General features: G+C 43.4%; 1 protein-coding gene across 1 annotated transcript; it reads left to right on the plus strand.

Moving 5' to 3' along the window:
- Positions 1-15,451: 15,451 nt before the first annotated feature.
- LOC115754059 (putative invertase inhibitor) lies at positions 15,452-15,895 on the plus strand. The gene has a single exon (XM_030692980.1). The coding sequence runs from the start codon at positions 15,452-15,454 to the stop codon at positions 15,893-15,895; it is 444 nt and encodes a 147-aa protein (XP_030548840.1).
- Positions 15,896-17,122: the final 1,227 nt, after the last annotated feature.

The following is a 17,122-nucleotide window of genomic DNA, read 5'->3' on the forward strand; positions in this document are numbered from 1 at the left end:
ATTTACAAGGGAGCCCCCCATTTTTACAATGGGGCCCATTGGGATGCCATCTTCGGGGTTCGAACCCCGGGCGCTCCGGACCGCCTTCATTCTCCTAACCACCAGGCTACGGCGCTGTTGGCGTCATGAGGGGCACTTCGCTTTTATTTAAGCAATCGCACCGAGGCAGGGCACGGCTCTCCATGTGACCTCAAGCGACGATCAATTGCGGGTTTCCTTCACCTAAGGCGCTCCAGATTAAGTTAATCCGGTCATTTTGGCTCGGGTTCGTTGAGCATTACACCTAGATCCGCAACACGGATGTGATATGCATGTATGCATGATATGCATGATGTTTGCAATCACGGTGACTCGGATTTGCACAAGAAAAGGCCATCAGAGCCTTTGATTTTATTCATGGAAAATACTTCTTCACCATATCAGCATTTACGGGGCTCCACCAGACACGGCCGTCCATTTCGGCTAAAATCGGCGCGCCACCGGGGAGGACTTTCTTGATCGGATATGGCCCTTCATAGTTTGGCGTGAACTTGCCTCCGGGGTGCGGTATAAATGCCAATCTCTTCTTCAGCACCAAGTCACCGATCTCGAAAAGCCGAGGACGAACTTTACGGTTGAACGAATTTGCCACACACTTGGGTAACACCGACCTGAGTGACGGATAGCCCTTGATCTTTTCTCGTCGATCATATTCAACTGTTCATATCTTCCGTTGAATCCACTCTGCTTCGATAGTTTCAATCGTGATGAATCCTGAGTGATGGAATTTCTGTTTCCACTGGTAGCACCGCTTCCATACCATATATCAACGAGAAAGGAGTTGCCCCGGTTGAAGTGCGGATCGACGTCCGGTATGCCATCGGTGCATAGGGGAGCCGCTCATGCCAATCCCGATAATTCTCTCGTTGTCTTGGACAGAATCTTCTTGATATTCTTGTTCGCGGCTTCTACCGCACCATTCATCTACGGGCGATAAGGCGAAGAATTCAAATGCTGGACGCGAAATTCACCAAGAACCTCGTCAACCACCTTGTTGTTGAGGTTTGAACCGTTGTCCGTGATTATAGCCTCCGGTGCTCCATATCGAGCAAAGATATCTCGACGCAAGAACCCGGCCACGTTCTTCGCTGTGACATTGGCATATGAACTCGCTTCAATCCACTTTGAGAAGTAGTCAATTGCCACAAGTATAAAACGATGTCCGTTTGAAGCTTTGGGATTAATTGGTCCTATGACGTCGATGCCCCACATTGAGAAAGGCCACGCCTCGGACATCCGGTGCAGTTCATTAGGAGGAGCCGTGATTCTATCTCCATAGACTTGACACTGGTGGCAAGAACGAACATGTTGAATACAATCGGCTTCCAAGGTGAGCCAATAATATCCCAATCTCATGATCTTCTTACTCAGCAAGTGGCTATTCATATGGGGGCCACATTCACCCTCATGGATTTCACTCATCAACTGATTAGCTTCCTTAGCGTCAACGCACCTCGGGAGAACGGAGTCGTATGACCTCTTGTATAACGTATCGCCGCCGAGGAAAAACTTTGAAGACAGTTTCATCGGATATTTCCTGTCAATGCTTCACTACCTTTAGGAAACTCTTCGGTGCACGGGTAAACTTTAATATCTTGATACCGGGGCTCTCCATCTGCCTCTTCTTCTATTAGCATGGAGTAAGCAGAATGCTTCAAGATTTCGATTCTCAATGGCTTGATGTTTGAACCTGCAGTCACTTGGAACATTGAGGATAGGGTGGCCAACGCGTCTGCGAACCGGTTCTGGGCTGCGGGAAGATACTCGAACGCTATCTCATCGAACTCTTCGATTATATCTTCCAGAAACTCGTGATATGGGATCAACTTCGGGTCACGAGTTTTCCACTTGCCTTCTGTCTGAAGGATAATGAGGGCAGAGTCGCCATAAACTTGCGGTCTCCGAATTTTCATCTCTACGGCAGGCTGTAGCCCGAGAATGCAGGCCTCGTATTCAGCGATGTTATTGGTGCACGGAAACAATAACTTGGCGGCTCTTGGATAGTGTTGGCCATCCGGGGAGATAAGGATTGCCCATGTACCAGATCCGGATAAATTAACGGCTCCGTCGAAGTACATGACCCACTTTTCTCAAGTAACCAGTAAAACATGATCATCAAGAGGGTTTATTTCATCTCCCGCCTGCGGTCCCGCAGCATTCTCTGCTAATATGTCTGCTATTGCTCGACCTTTCACCGACTTCTGTGTCACTGTCCGTACATCGAACTCAGAAATAAGAATGCGCCACTTGGCCAATTTGCCAACCAACGCCGGCTTTTCCAGCAGATACTTAATGGGATCACATTCGGTGGTTAACATAATCTGATAGTGAAAGGTATACTGCCGCATCCTGTGTAATACCCAAACTAAAGCTACGCAAGTCTTCTCGACCTACGAGTAATTGGCTTCGGAATCGGAGAATTTCTTCTTGAGATAGTATATTGCGCATTCTTTTCCATCTGATGGTCTTTTTCGCACCAATACAGCTCCCAAGGACTCCTTGTGGATGGTCGGATAAAGGATTAGAGGCACACCGAGAACAGGTGGAACCGGAACAGGGGAATGGGTCAGATAATGCTGAATCTTCAAGAAAGCGGTCTGACATTCAATATCCCATACAATCTTTGCATTCTTCTTGAGAAGCTTGAAAAATGGCCTAGCAGGTTTCGATAGCCGGGATATGAATCTTGCCACATAGTTCAATCTCCCCAGCAAACCGCGAACTTCCTTCATAGAAGACGGGGGTCGCAGCTCGCATATGGCTTTCACCTTGGACAGATCAATCTCAATGCCCCTACTACCGACCATGAAGCCCAATAATTTCCCAGACTTTGCTCCAAATACGCACTTTGCGGGATTGAGGCGTAATCGGTATTTACGTAGGCGCTCGAATAGCTTGCGGAGAATCGCAACATGGTCTTCGCCTAATCTTGACTTCGCGATCATGTCATCGACGTATACTTCAATTTCATTGTGCATCATATCATGGAACAAGGCCACCATGGCTCTTTGATACGTGGCACCCGCATTTTTCAGGCCGAAAGGCATGACTCTATAGCAAAAAGTTCCCCATGGGGTTATAAAAGAAGTTTTGCTTCTGTCTTCTTCTTTCATCCGAATCTGGTTATAACCGGAAAAACCATCCATGAAGGAGAAAAGCTCAAACCCAGCCGTACTATCAACTAGCACGTCAATATGCGGGAGCGGGAAGTCATCTTTGGGGCTGGCCTTATTCGGATCACGATAGTCAACGCACACCTCGACTCTCCCGTCTTTCTTCATCACCGGGACGATATTCGCTATCCAATCCGGGTAATGAGCGACTTCAATGAAATCGACTTTCGGGAGCTTCATTACTTCCTCCTCAATCTTTTTAGACAGCTCAGGCTTTGTCCTTCTCAACCGTTGTTTCTTCGGCGGTATATCCGGGTTAGTTGGTAGTGCATGTTGCACGATATCCGGATCCAATCCTGGCATGTCGGTGTACGACCGGGCAAATACATCCCGAAACTCTTGAAGAAGGCTGACCAATCCGGCGGCTTCTGCTTCCTGTAACCCCGCCCCGATTTTGGTCTCTCGGATATTGTCTTCGATACCCAAATTCACTGTCACCGTCGGTTCAATTGCCAACGGCTCTGACTCCTCGTGGCGACTCCATTCAATCTCAATCCCTTTCGGTTCTTCACTATCTTTGCCTGAATCTGAAAAATCGTCGCTTGGCGAGTCCGAGTCACATGTGCTCTTATTATGAATATGAAGAATGCTATGCCCGAGACACGATGCAGAAAGGTTAATTCATTTCAATGGCATATAAACAAAAAGCGGAAAAGTGTGTTTTTTGAAAACAGATTTGCAACAATATTTTTCAAATGGGTAAGCTTCGGGAAATGCCCTCATATCATCGGGTCATCCGGATTTTTTTGAAAAAAAGCCAAAACTAGGAAGCGTGTGAAAGTCCAGTCCTCGGGATTATACTTAGGCTCATAATTGCATCGTCATGGGATCGACAGTATACTTTCACACGTCCTTAATAAACATGTGCTCGTTTTATTTAACTGGGAGCCGCATTACAACATGTACTTCCCCCAAGCCAACGGCTCGAGACCTGGGTGTATCCAAAAAACAGTTAGCACATCAGAAACACGGTCCTTGGCAAGAGCGATAAAAACATATGTACATGACAAAAAACAAACAAACCCATGATCCTACTCCGGAGAGTTGGGGGAACTGCCCGACGACTCCACCTCCTCGGATGCCGGAGGCTCATCCGGAATAATCTTCTAAGAATCGGTAGGCTCACTCTTGAGAGTCTGTTCTTCAAAGAAGGCGTCAACATCAGCAGGTGTGATGACGGTGTCAGCACCGGGTTCTTCAAACGGTTGTGCTATCCCTTCTAAGTTAGAGAGGCTTGTGTCATCTAACATTTTGGGCGGACGGGGAAAAAATAACTTGAGGGGATTTCCAATGGGCTGGCTACCAGAACCCTCGCCTACCACCAAGCGGACAGCATCATCCATATGACCTTCTTGGTTACCCCGACTTCCTCGACCGTATCGACTACTTCGGAGGGGAAATGAGTAGGGACTAATTGCAGCACGACGTTTGCGTCGAAGCAAACGGACGGTGGGACCGTTGGGTTGGTTGCGAACTCCTGAATATCCAAGTCTAAAAAGATCGTTATCTGGTTCTATCCGAGTAAACTCTTCAGAAGTGAGGTCATTGTGGCCTTCGTCCTCAAGCTGGTAATTGCCCGGATCCTTTTCAATGGTCAAGTCTGACACAACAGGCTGCGCCATACTAATGAACGTCTCATTCAAATCTGGCACTATTTTAGGGACGACCGCATCATCGGGAGTGACCTCTTCGATGTCGACAGGCTGTTTCGCTTCAATCGGAGCGACTGCTTCTTCGGTGGACTCTAATGTGTCGAACTCATCCCCCCACTCGCTCCAATAAGGTCGTGTCTCGGGGACGAGCTCCTCAAAGAACCAAGGCGGGGGTGAATACTTAACCAGAAAATCATATTCGCCACTCGGTTGCCCCAAGGTATCCACTATTTCTCCCGCAGCATGCGCGTTTCGCAAAAAATCTTGATCCCAGTAGTGCCGGTTCCACGGAGAATCGGCTTCTCTGTCATGACCTTCATCTGGCTGAGTTGGTGCCATTTCGGGTACAATCGCGTCCTCAGGCTCGGCTAACGGGTTGTCGGGCTCAATCGCGACCGTCTCCATGTTTGCCATTATGGACCTGAATGGGCTCAATTGAACATATATGAGTATTTCGGTCGGTGAATGGACATAACAAAAACATAACTGAAAGAGACATAGGAAAAATTGGGATAAAATAGAGATTATACTTATAGTGGTTAGTGAATGGCATCCGTCAATGACATAAACACACGCATGCTAACAGTGAGGCTTGACACATAAAGGGTAGGGTAGACTAATGGCTAAAGGCTCCCACCACAACGAAATGATATACCGCCCCCAAAAACGCCGACAGCATAATCGAGTCGGGGCACACATTTCGAGATGATGAGCGGGATCAGAAATGATCGTGCCATTTGCAGACTTGCGTATGGCCCAATCTATTTCTGACACCTCCTAAAGGTTTCCTGGGGTCGCAGTCCGGGTTTGACCACTGGATGTGTGTGCAAAAAGTGTAGTGTATGAAAAACATGCATAGCAGGGTATATCAAACACCGCTTCTATATACATCCGGAAAACATACATTCCTACAACTCCCCGCAAAACAGATATGTCAACAAGTCACTCCGCCCCTTATAACTCCCAACCTGCAAGAACATCTAATCACAAAATTAGCAGATGAATCTGATTTTTTTAGCAACACGGCAAAATGGTGATCAAATTAGGAAACAATCAACTGGTTATTACGGCCTAAGTCTACATAGATTTTTAACCTATTTGTCTCCAGTGGAGTCGCTAAGCTGTCGCGACCTCGCCTTCGGCCTCTCCCAAGAGGGTTCGGCGGGTTTAGAGGTATTGCCATCGATCAATGGCGTGGACTCTCCCAAGTCCTACCTCGCGTGACATTGGATTTCTTTTAGTGATTAGCAAACTAAAATGCTATTAAGAGCCGCCACTAGCCTATTGGGGTCGGCTAGAAACCAATCGAGACATGGGAGGGTTATCTCGATTCCTACGCAACCAGAGCCTCTAGGTTCGGGGACTTATTTACGCTAATTAGAAAATTAACGCCCTTTCGGTACCTAACCGGTTGGTATTCCCTAAGGTGACCACACATTCTGCATATCATTTTAAATTTATCGGGTATCTAACCAGGTACTAAATGATCATGCATAATGTTTTTCTGTCATTTCATGCAATTACCTATTTATCCTTAACCTTGCATACAGGGAAAGCGATTAACAGGCAATTTTTCAAAAGACAGTGTTTTTAAACACTCAATCAGATAAATATGCCAAATAAAGATCGGGATAAGCACATGCAGACCAAATCTATAATGGCAATATTTAAACAAACAATTTCGACTCGAAAGTCGAATTACAACAATTATCAGACCGGATTGGACATCGGTCTTCAATCAACGCCAGTTTGAGGTGTGAAAATTCACATTAGGGGTAAAAAGGTCGAAGAAAACATTTTTCTAATTTTCTGAAATTTTTATGATTTTTTTTGAATTTTTATTTATTTATTTTTTGATTTTTTGATTTTTTATTTTTATTTTTATTTTTTATTAATATTTTATTAGAGGGAGCCGGGCCCGGGTCGGGTTCTCGGACCCGGGCCTGGATCGGGTCGTCGGACCCGTTCGGCCCGGGAGAGAGGATCCGGGCCGGGCCTGATTGCAAAAAAGAAGCTCGGGCCCACTCGCCCAATCTCCTCTTCTTTTTCTCTTCAATTCGGGCATGACTCCAACACAGGCCCAACCCCTTCTCTTTTTCTTCTCGGCCAGCCCGCTCAAGCAGCCCACGCGGGCCTAGTCTCCTCTCTTTGGAGCAGCCCACCCGATTCAGCCTTAGCCCTTCTTCTTCAGCCTTCAACTCGTCTTGGGCCTGATTCTAACACAAGCCCATCTTTCCCCTTTTTTTCTTTTTCCACGCCAGCCCACTCCTCCTTCTTCAGCCCAACTCCTCCTTCTCCTTTTATTTTCAGCCCAACCGACCAGCCCACACACCTAATAAAAACGTGAATCAACCCCCCATCATCACTGTTCATCGTCTCCTTCGTGCGGCATCTTCCTCTGGTCCTTTTTTTTTTTTTTTTCTGCAAATCCCGGCGACGACGCCATGCCAATGCGACACCGGGAATGTTCGCTCGCCTTGCCGTCGCACCGCCAAGACTCGCCCGTCGCTCCGTTGCCAAGTCGCGATCGCCGGACCCACCTGGACGCCGGTCCCGTTTCACCGAACTTCAAGACCGTGACGTCGAAAAACGGTCTCCATTCCGCTGCATCTCGGTGAAGCTTCGGCTCGTCCGTCTACGCAACTCGATCGGTGACGCCATCAACTTCTCGAGTCATCTTCTTCACGTTGCGGCATCCTCCTCGCTTGCAACACCCGATGGCGGTCCTGTTCTTCCGACGCCCACGCCCTTCGCCCGTCTTGCCATCGCTACGCTCGACTTCACCTACGGCCGTGACCAAAACCCGGCGCCGCCACCGGGTCTTCGCTCGCCTCGTCGTCGTGTCGCTGGGACTCATTCGTCGCCACCGTTAGATCACTCTCCCGTGGAGCTCCTCACCCCAACACGGGGCCTGTCCATCCAGCATCAAGACCACTACGCCGAGATCCAACCGCCACGCCACCGCCTCTTTTGAAGCTCGCGTTGCCTTAGTCCGGAGCACGTCGCCTCTAGTTACGCTCGCGCCGACTAAACCCGCGCTCGAGTCACCTCCGCACTTGTCGGGATTTGTTCGTTGCATCGTCACCGAGTCATGCTCCGTCGGAGCATTGGGGTCTGCTCGCGAGCTGCTTCCACTCAAGTTCACGTGCTGCTAACTCAGCCGGACAGCCTTTATTCACCTGCGTCGTCGCCTTCCGATTCCGCGACTACTCCCAAACCGACGTTCGAATGATCAAGGACTATCTAAACCGAGCTGGTACACCCTCGAGTATCATCCAAATGAGACTTCCTAAACAGATCGCGACTCCGCAACACAACACGGGCCACAACTTCCACAAAGAGATACGAACGCGCAAGAGAAAACCGGATCGATGGGGGACGAGGGACATTGAGTATTTGAGTTGACGTTTCAACTTAAAGGAGTGTGAGTCCAACAAGGAAGCTTCTATAACAGCTCGTTCACTTAGTGCAAATACCAATTAAGGATAGCGAAAATTTATGCGTAGCTCGACTGTACAAGGTGGAGATGGGGTTCGAAGCTTACCCGGACTGCAAGTGTCGTTGGCTATGAAGTTGCTAATGATCTTTTCGGGCGAAGGGGCCACTGGTTCCCGCTTCCCCGCCCCTCAACTTCCTCCCACTTCTTTTTTTTTTTTTGGTTGCCGAACCGAACGAACCAGCCAACCCCTCGCCCGCCTTCTTCCTCTTCTTTTATACTAGTCTTGCCTCCTTCAAGCAAGTTTTCTTGTGTGGACCAAGCGTGAATCCAGCTTGATGTGGACGTGGTTTGATGGAAGACCACGTGAGTTGTGCGGTGAAAATGAAAGTGACGTGAGTGTGTGCGGTGAGTGTAGAGATATTCACGTATGGGAAATGGCTGAAGGAAAGAAGAATAAAAGAGAGAGGTGGGCTGTGTGGGGAAACAAAACAAAGATGGGCTGAAAAAAAATAAGAAAGGGAGATGGGTTGAGAAATAAAAGGAAATGGTGGGCTGAGGAAGAGAATTGCCCAACTGGGTTGCGCGTGGGTGGGCTACACGTGAAATGCGACAGCCACGAGCGGGCTTGAGTCGATCCGGCCCGACCCGATATTTTTTTTCTTTTTAAAAAAAATGAAATAAAATAATAAAATAAAATTTGATTTTTGATTTTTTTGATTTTTTTTTATTCTATAGTACAATAAGAAAATATGCATATTCACTAGCTTATCATTTTATTTTTTTTTCTCTTTCTTTCTTTTAAAATTCATTATATATATATATTTACTTTTTTCTATTTTACAATAAGACAAAGTAAATTAGACGTATTCTTATTTAACGAATAATAATAATAATAATAATAATAATAATAATAATAATAATATAGGATCGCCAAAATTAGGTGTCAAGAGATACATCTCTTGATAATCTAATCGTTGCTCGTGAAATACTTCCTCGGAACTTGACCTTCGCTACAACGTATGAGCTCCCGTGTCTAAGTTTCATATAGCGTCCGAGTCCCTCGGAACATTATTTGAGCCCCTCAAAACATCGTCCGAGCATATATTGTCAGATTCAATCCTATGTATCTTGATCCATACACCATTAAATAATCCGTAAAATCGTATTTCACTACATTAACTTAGATATTAGAGATTATGGATTGTTTTATCAACTTCAACATCAATTATGGGCTTTTCTCAACAACACCCAGCTATAGCTGCAACATTGTCCGCAAACTCAACTCTAATTCCCTTACCCTTCTAGTTTTTCAGTTTAAGACAATTCCTTCTAAGTACCCCCCTTTTGCCCCAATTCCAACAGATAGCATCACCGGTTCTTGAATGACTATGTCTGTTCATATTTATACTACTTCTGCTAACACGATTACTAGCTATTCCTTTATTTTCACCTACATAAACAGTAGATACGGATTCATCAGATTCTTTTCTACGGATGTTCTCACTTAGATTTAAATCTCGAATCTCATTAAATGTTAAACTTGTTGATCCGGAGGAATTCGTAACGGCAGTAATTGTAGTATTCCAACTATCGGACAATGAGGATACTAGAATCAAAGCACATACTTCATCTTCAAAGTCAATATCGATTAAACTCAATTGACAAACAATCACATTGAATCCATTGATATGATTAATAACCGACACACATTCGCTCATCTTCAAATTAAATAAATGTCGCATCAAATAGATCTTGTTGATTGTAGAGGGCTTTTCATACATACCCGATAGGGCTTTCATCAAACTCGCGGTGGTGGTCTCTTTCACGATATTAAACGCGACATTAAGAGCCAATGTTAGCCGAATCACACCCATCGCTCATTTATCCGACAATTCTCGGTCGGCTTGCTTCATTGTCTCTGGTTTCTCCCCGGACAACCGCGAGCGCAGTTTCATGTAATATAGTAGTCTTCCATCCACATCTTCTAGAAACCAAAATCCTTCCCATCAAATCTGTCAATTTTTACTCTACCTTCTTCCGAAGCCATCGATTCGCTTTAACTCAAATAAGCCTAGCTCTGATATCAATTGTTGTATGGAAGCAATTGATCGAACACTAAATATACAAAACAAAAAAGTAAATTGGATATCAGATTTACGTGATTCGGTAGTAGAAAGCTACGTTCATGGGACGAGCAACAACAAATTTTACTACAAATCAAGCGATACAAATGAGATTACAAATCACACTCAAATCACTCAAATAATCGCAGTGTTTCTCAGCTCCAATTATATCTAATAAGCCACAAGTGTTCAGCCTTACAATTTCTCAAGAAATAATCTCTCAATCTCAAGAAGAAATTAACACAAATCTTACCATAAAATTTAATCGGCTTCTATACTTGAATACTTGTTGTAATTCCCTTAGTAGAAGTTCCTCTTTGATACTCTTCACAAAACATATCAAGTTCTTATTTACGAGCAAAGATTGGATCCAAAATACGAAACCTTCTTCAACTAGGAAACCTATTCAAACTAGGAAACTTTTTTTTCGGGCTCAAATTCGAGACATATTTTAACAGTAATGTTCACATTTTTTTTTAATTGTAACGGCCTTGGGCCCCACGCGCTTCCGCTGCGCCACTTTGCAAGATATTGTCCGCTTTGGACACACAATCCTCACGGTTTTGTTCCTTCGAGCGTCGCCCATACAACGCCCGGAAAACGCGTCTTGCAAGTCTAAGGGCACCCAAGCCTTATAAAGGCTTCCCAAGACCTCCTCCTAAGCAATGTGGGACTAGGGATGTCACATAATCCCCCCTTAGCGGCACAGCGGCCCCGCTGTGCCCTCGCCGGCACCGGCGAGCGCCCGTTGCGGCCCCACATGCGGTCGGAGGTCGGCTCTGATACCAACTGTAATGGCCTTGGGCCCCACGCGCTTCCGCTGCGCCACTCTGCAAGATATTGTCCGCTTTGGACACACAGTCCTCACGGTTTTGTTCCTCCAAGCGTCGCCCATACAACGCCCGGAAAACGCGTCTTGCAAGTCTAAGGACACCCAAGCCTTATAAAGGCTTCCCAAGACCTCATCTTAGGCAATGTGGGACTAGAGGAGTTGTGACAAACTCCCCCCCTCAAAGGCACGGCCGTCCCAGCCTGTGCCCTCTAGCACTGGGCCAGCGCCCATTGTGGCCCCACACGCGGTCGAAGGTCGGCTCTGATACCAACCGTAACGGCCTTGGGCCCCACGCAGCGGAACGCTGTGCCCTCTAGCACCCGCCGAGCGCCATTGTGGCCCCACACGCGGTCGAAGGTCGGCTCTGATACCAACTATAACGGCCTTGGGCCCCACGCGCTTCCGCTGCGTCACTCTGCAAGATATTGTCCGCTTTGGACACACAGTCCTCACGGTTTTGTTCCTCCGAGCGTCGCCCATACAACGCCCGGAAAACGCGTCTTGCAAGTCTAAGGGCACCCAAGTCTTATAAAGGCTTCCCAAGACCTCCTCCTAGGCAATGTGGGACTAGAGGAGTTGTGACATTAATAGTTCAGATTATATATGTAGTAAGTCCCTTAATAAGGGCGGTCTCTCCGGCTTTGTAACGTGGATTTGGTTACAGAAAAACTCGTCCATCATTCTTACTAGCAAAATGATGGAGAATATATTTCCTGACAATGAGAATGAATAGGTGTTTGATTTTACTAACAACAGACTAAATAACTCTGCTTCCTATCTGACAATGTAATACTGTTCAAATTCGATTTTGTCATCGTCACCAAATCCATTCTACCGTAATATCGAAGGTTGTCGCTATTTTGTATTCTTCGCTTACGGTGCTTGACGTCAGAGATCCAAAAAACTATTGGGTTATGAATTTCTATAGAAAAAAAAAAAATGGAACACAAAATTTGGAAATAATAGGCTATTTTAATTGGCAATTGAAGTTTTATATTGGATTTTTTAATAATTGATAGCCTTTTCTACTATGAGTCCATAAAGTGAGGGAGAGGGCGACCAGTTTCTAAAAACCTCCCATGAGCATTACGAAATGTTCAGTTTGAGTGATAACTAATCCATATCATTAATGACTTGGATGTTCAAGACTGGCAAGCCTGGCATCTTAATCAAAAAGCATCTCCACACGAGGTATGCCACAGCTCAGGCAATAAATCACGAGCCTTTTAACGATTTGCGTCCCATGTGAATTGAATTAGTGATGGACGACAGTGTCTCCTTTATCACAGGGCCAACCACCTTAGTGGTAGTAGAAAGGGTGAAAATTGCTGTTTACCGTAAATGCACAAACAGCACGTTATCATGCTATATTAATCAAAACACTAATGTTTTTATTCCTCCACTCTATGTTTTATTCTGTTCGCTTGTATACAAACTTCATTTCCTCTATTTTACTTGCTAATGTGCTCAAGCTGCTTTTTTAAAGGTGAAGCCGGGAGAGCGTAGAGAAGTAGGAGACAACATAAGTGAGAACTTAAATAGATAGGTCTCTCGCCACCCGTTGGGGATTAGAGGTGAGCGGTTCTCAGTCCAGTCCGGTTCCCATAAAAAAATCGGAACCGGACTGGTGGTCCCGGTTCCCACTTTTCGGAACCACGGACCGGACCGGCCACTCTCGGAACCGGGAACCAGATCGGTCCGGTCCAATTCCTGAGCAGTTCCGAGCGGTTCCGAGCAGTTCTGAGGAACCCGTGTTCGTGCAAAAATTATGCACCTGTAACGTTAAAATCTCAACAGACATGACCAAGTACATTAAGCAACTAATGAAGCATAAATTGGAACAGGGCCAACTCAAAGCTCTCTTGCAATGCTTAGATGCTTACTCGTCAAGCGAGGGCAAAGACATGACTCCTACTTACAAGGAGAAGCATTACATCGATGTGTACTTTTGGGCGTCTCGAGTGTTGTAGAAAGAAGATACATGTGACATTGAAGAGTCGAAGACGAAGAAAGGCACCGTTCAATTTTTGACGAAGCGTAATGCTGACATTAATCCATTGTCATATATCGTAGGTAGTATTGTGGATATCTTTGATGGGGAGAATAATGGATGAAATGAAGAGCGAATTCGCTAATAAATTAATGAGTGGTCAATGAATTTCCATGAATTCTCTGGGTCTTCCTTAGTTATCCAATACTCTCTCTTTCTTGCTAATGGAATGTCCTCCCTCGCGTCTCTCGAAAGATCTCACTACCGGAACAAGGCTCATTTTCACAAATCACAATTAAAATGCATGGTGGCACCACGGGGTACGGGGTAGATTATCCACACGGCATCCTATGGCTTAGTTATCTTTCCTTTAGGCTTCGCTTGTTTTGAGAAAAATGATTAATTTTAAAAATATTTTTCTAAACATAATCATATGTATGCTTGAAATAATCAGTAAATGGAAAAACAATCATCACCGATAACAATTTATATCTCAATATTTTGTGGACGATGAAAATAATTTACGTTTATTTATTTTTAAATATGATAGAAGTGATCATTTTAGGAAAATTTGTGCAAAATCATTTATTTTTCACGAAATAAATGAACCCTTAAACATAGAAAAAGAAAAATGATAGAAAGAAGCTAAATTCCTGTGTGATTATTAAGTATAGAAGTTGCATTCCTAGGTTAGAAAGTTGTAAGTGCCAATCTCCTTCTATCTTCTAAGAAGTGGATGGATTGGTTATATTTGATTCAACGAATATAGTCTTTCCGCTTCCCACTTGACCACTATTACAATTAGATACATAAATTCTGCATCTTATTAATGAACCTGAAGCAATATATGACAAGAGTCTTGAAACTATACTTAATGATATAATGTTCAATTTTCAAAGCAATGGTCATAAGGGAAAGTCCATGCCTCTAACCTCTTCATTTATTTCTCGGAAAATAGATGATTTGAAAAATACTTTTTGAAAAATAATTGCTTGTATCGCCTGAAATAATTAGACAGCAAAAATTATTTTTATTGTCGACAACAATTTATGTCTAAACATATTAATGGATGATTAAAATACTTTTTCTTTATTTATTTTTGTAAGTGATATGAGCGATCATTTTAAGAAAATGTTTTTCGACTCATTCCTTTTTCGAGAAACAAACAAAGCTTAAAAGTTAGTTATTTCTTCGTTTATAAATTGAACAAGTTTCATAAAGCAAACTCTTCTGAAAAACCTAGGAATAAAGTAATGTAATTGAAATCGCCCAATCAATAATCCAATGATTCATATAATAAAATAAAATAAGATCAGATGAATAGATTAACAATGCTTATCGAAGCACAATGGCTTGACATTTATATGAACGAATTCACGAACATGATTGATATGCATCGCTCAGTTGCATGTGCTTCATGCATCTTCATATGATTATAAATTCGAATATATTTGTACCAAAATATATCTCTCACTAAAAGATTTAGACAAGAGAGATAATTAAGCAACGTGATCGAAAAGAGAGACTTGGGCTAAGTTTTCTAGTTGAAGTAAAAAAGGTTATATACTTTTAAGCTATGTGTGCTTGGCGGAAAACAAATGATCTAGAAAAAAAAATTGTGAAAAATGATCGCTTGAAATAATCAAATCAATACGAAATTTTTTTACTATGGAGAGCAATTTATGTCTAAACAATTTCGCGGGTTATGAAATTAATTTTCATTCATCGATTTTTGTGAGCGATACAAGCGATCGTTTCTAGGAAAATTATTTCTCAAACCATTTCTTTTTCATGAAATAATTGGAGTCTTAGTACAACGTAGGGTTAACATATTGCACTTGTGCCAACATTGCACACAGTAGCTACTTGCTGATATTATTAAATTTGCGATATTAACGGCGATAAAATTTTCAGATACATTAATTGCACTTATAAAATCATGACGGGACGAAAAAATGGGAAATTCCAAATAAAAGAGTCTTTTGTGCATTAGAGCTGGAGCCGAAAAGTCTTTTAGACTACACTTAAATACGCAACCATAATTACCAGGTATCCAAATCATCTCATAATTAAATAAGGCGATATGTTTACAATAAATGAACTTGTGTTGGTATATAACATAACAAGTCCTTTGAAAATCAGTACAAATAGCCTGTCTTCATAGGAAAACTTGGCGAAAATCTCCCATCTTCATCATAAGAAAATGAATCGTGCATTTTGGATCTCTTCTCTCTTCTTAATCCTTTTCCTCATCTTCTACCGTGTCCAATCCGCAAAGGACATCATCCAGGACACCTGCAAGAAGCTTGCAGACAGCGGCCCGAGCTATAATTTCGGCTTCTGCGTGAATTCTCTTGGTTTGGACTCGGAGAGCCACAGAGCGGATCTCGAGGGACTAGGGCTGATCGGGCTCAGGCTGTTACAAGCCAACCTGACGGGCACAACCAAGCACATTAAGCATCTACTGAAGCAAAAATCGGAGAAGCGCCTACTCAAGGCTCTCTCGCTATGCTTGGATGCTTACTCGTCAAGTGAGGGCATAGACATGACCCCGACTTACAAGGAGAAGCATTACTTAGATTTGAACATTCGGCTAAACCGTTTATTGACTAACAAAGATATATGCAACACTCAAGGATCGGAGTAGAAAGGCGTCGTTCCACCTTTGACAAAGGGTAATGCTGACATTTTTCAATTGTATATCATCGTATCTGGTATTATAGCTATTTTAAGTGGGAGAGAACAAGGGATGGGCTGAAGACTGAATTAGCTAATAAATTAATGCATGGTCATTGAATATCCATGAGTTCGCCGAGTCTTCCTTTTTCATCCAATACTCTCTCTTTAGCAAATGCCCATGAGTTCTCCAAGTCTTCCTTTTTCATCCAATACTCTCTCTTTCTTGCTAATGGAATGTCCTCCCACTCCGTCTCTCGACAAATCTTAAATACCACATATAGTCTTGGGCCTCTCTTATTCTAAAAGTTAGTTAAAAAAAATGAAGCTTTTCCTCACACTTATAAACTAACCACTAGCCCCTTCCACAATCGATGTGAGATAAACTTTAACAATCTCCCCCTCACACATTGGACCTTAGGTTGGAGGTAGTGACATCTCTCCCGTGTGACTGTTAAGTTCGGACTTGTTGGTAATCTATGCTCTAATACTAGTATTGGGTGGTCTTGAGCCTCTCTAATCCTAAAAGCTAGCTCAAAGAATATGGTTTTCCCTCATACTTATAAACCGACCACCTGCTTCTTTCATAACTAATGTGAAATAAACCCCAATAATCTGCCTCTCACACAATGAGCCCTAGATTGAAGGCAGCGACTACCCTATCTCTCCCATGTGACTATTGGACCTAGATTTGTTGGTAACCTAGACTACGATACCAATATTGAGTGGTCTTAAGCCTCTCTCATCCCAAAAGCTAGTTCAAAGAATGAGATTTTTCCTCACACTTATAAACCGACCACCAGCATCTTCCACAATTAATATTGGATAACACCAACGTAGCAAGGTACGGGGTAGATTATCCACTTTGAATCCTATGGCTTAAGTTATTTTTCAAGTAGACTTCATTTGTTTCATGAAAAATAAATGATTTTGAAAATATTCTCCTAAAAATGACCTTGTGTATTTCTTGAAATAATTAGTTAATGAAAAACATTTTCATTATCAATAACAATACATGCCTAAATATTTTCGTGAATGATGGAGATATTTTTCATTTTCTTAATTATATAAGTGATATAAACGATCACTTTCAGGAAAATATTTTTCATATAATTGATTTTTTGCAAAATAAACGGGCCATTAGTAATAAAAGAAAAAAAAATAGATAGAAAGAAGTTAAATTCCTATGTGATAATCA

Source organism: Rhodamnia argentea, chromosome 3 (assembly GCF_020921035.1).
Source record: "Rhodamnia argentea isolate NSW1041297 chromosome 3, ASM2092103v1, whole genome shotgun sequence".
NCBI classification, from domain to species: Eukaryota; Viridiplantae; Streptophyta; class Magnoliopsida; order Myrtales; family Myrtaceae; genus Rhodamnia; species Rhodamnia argentea.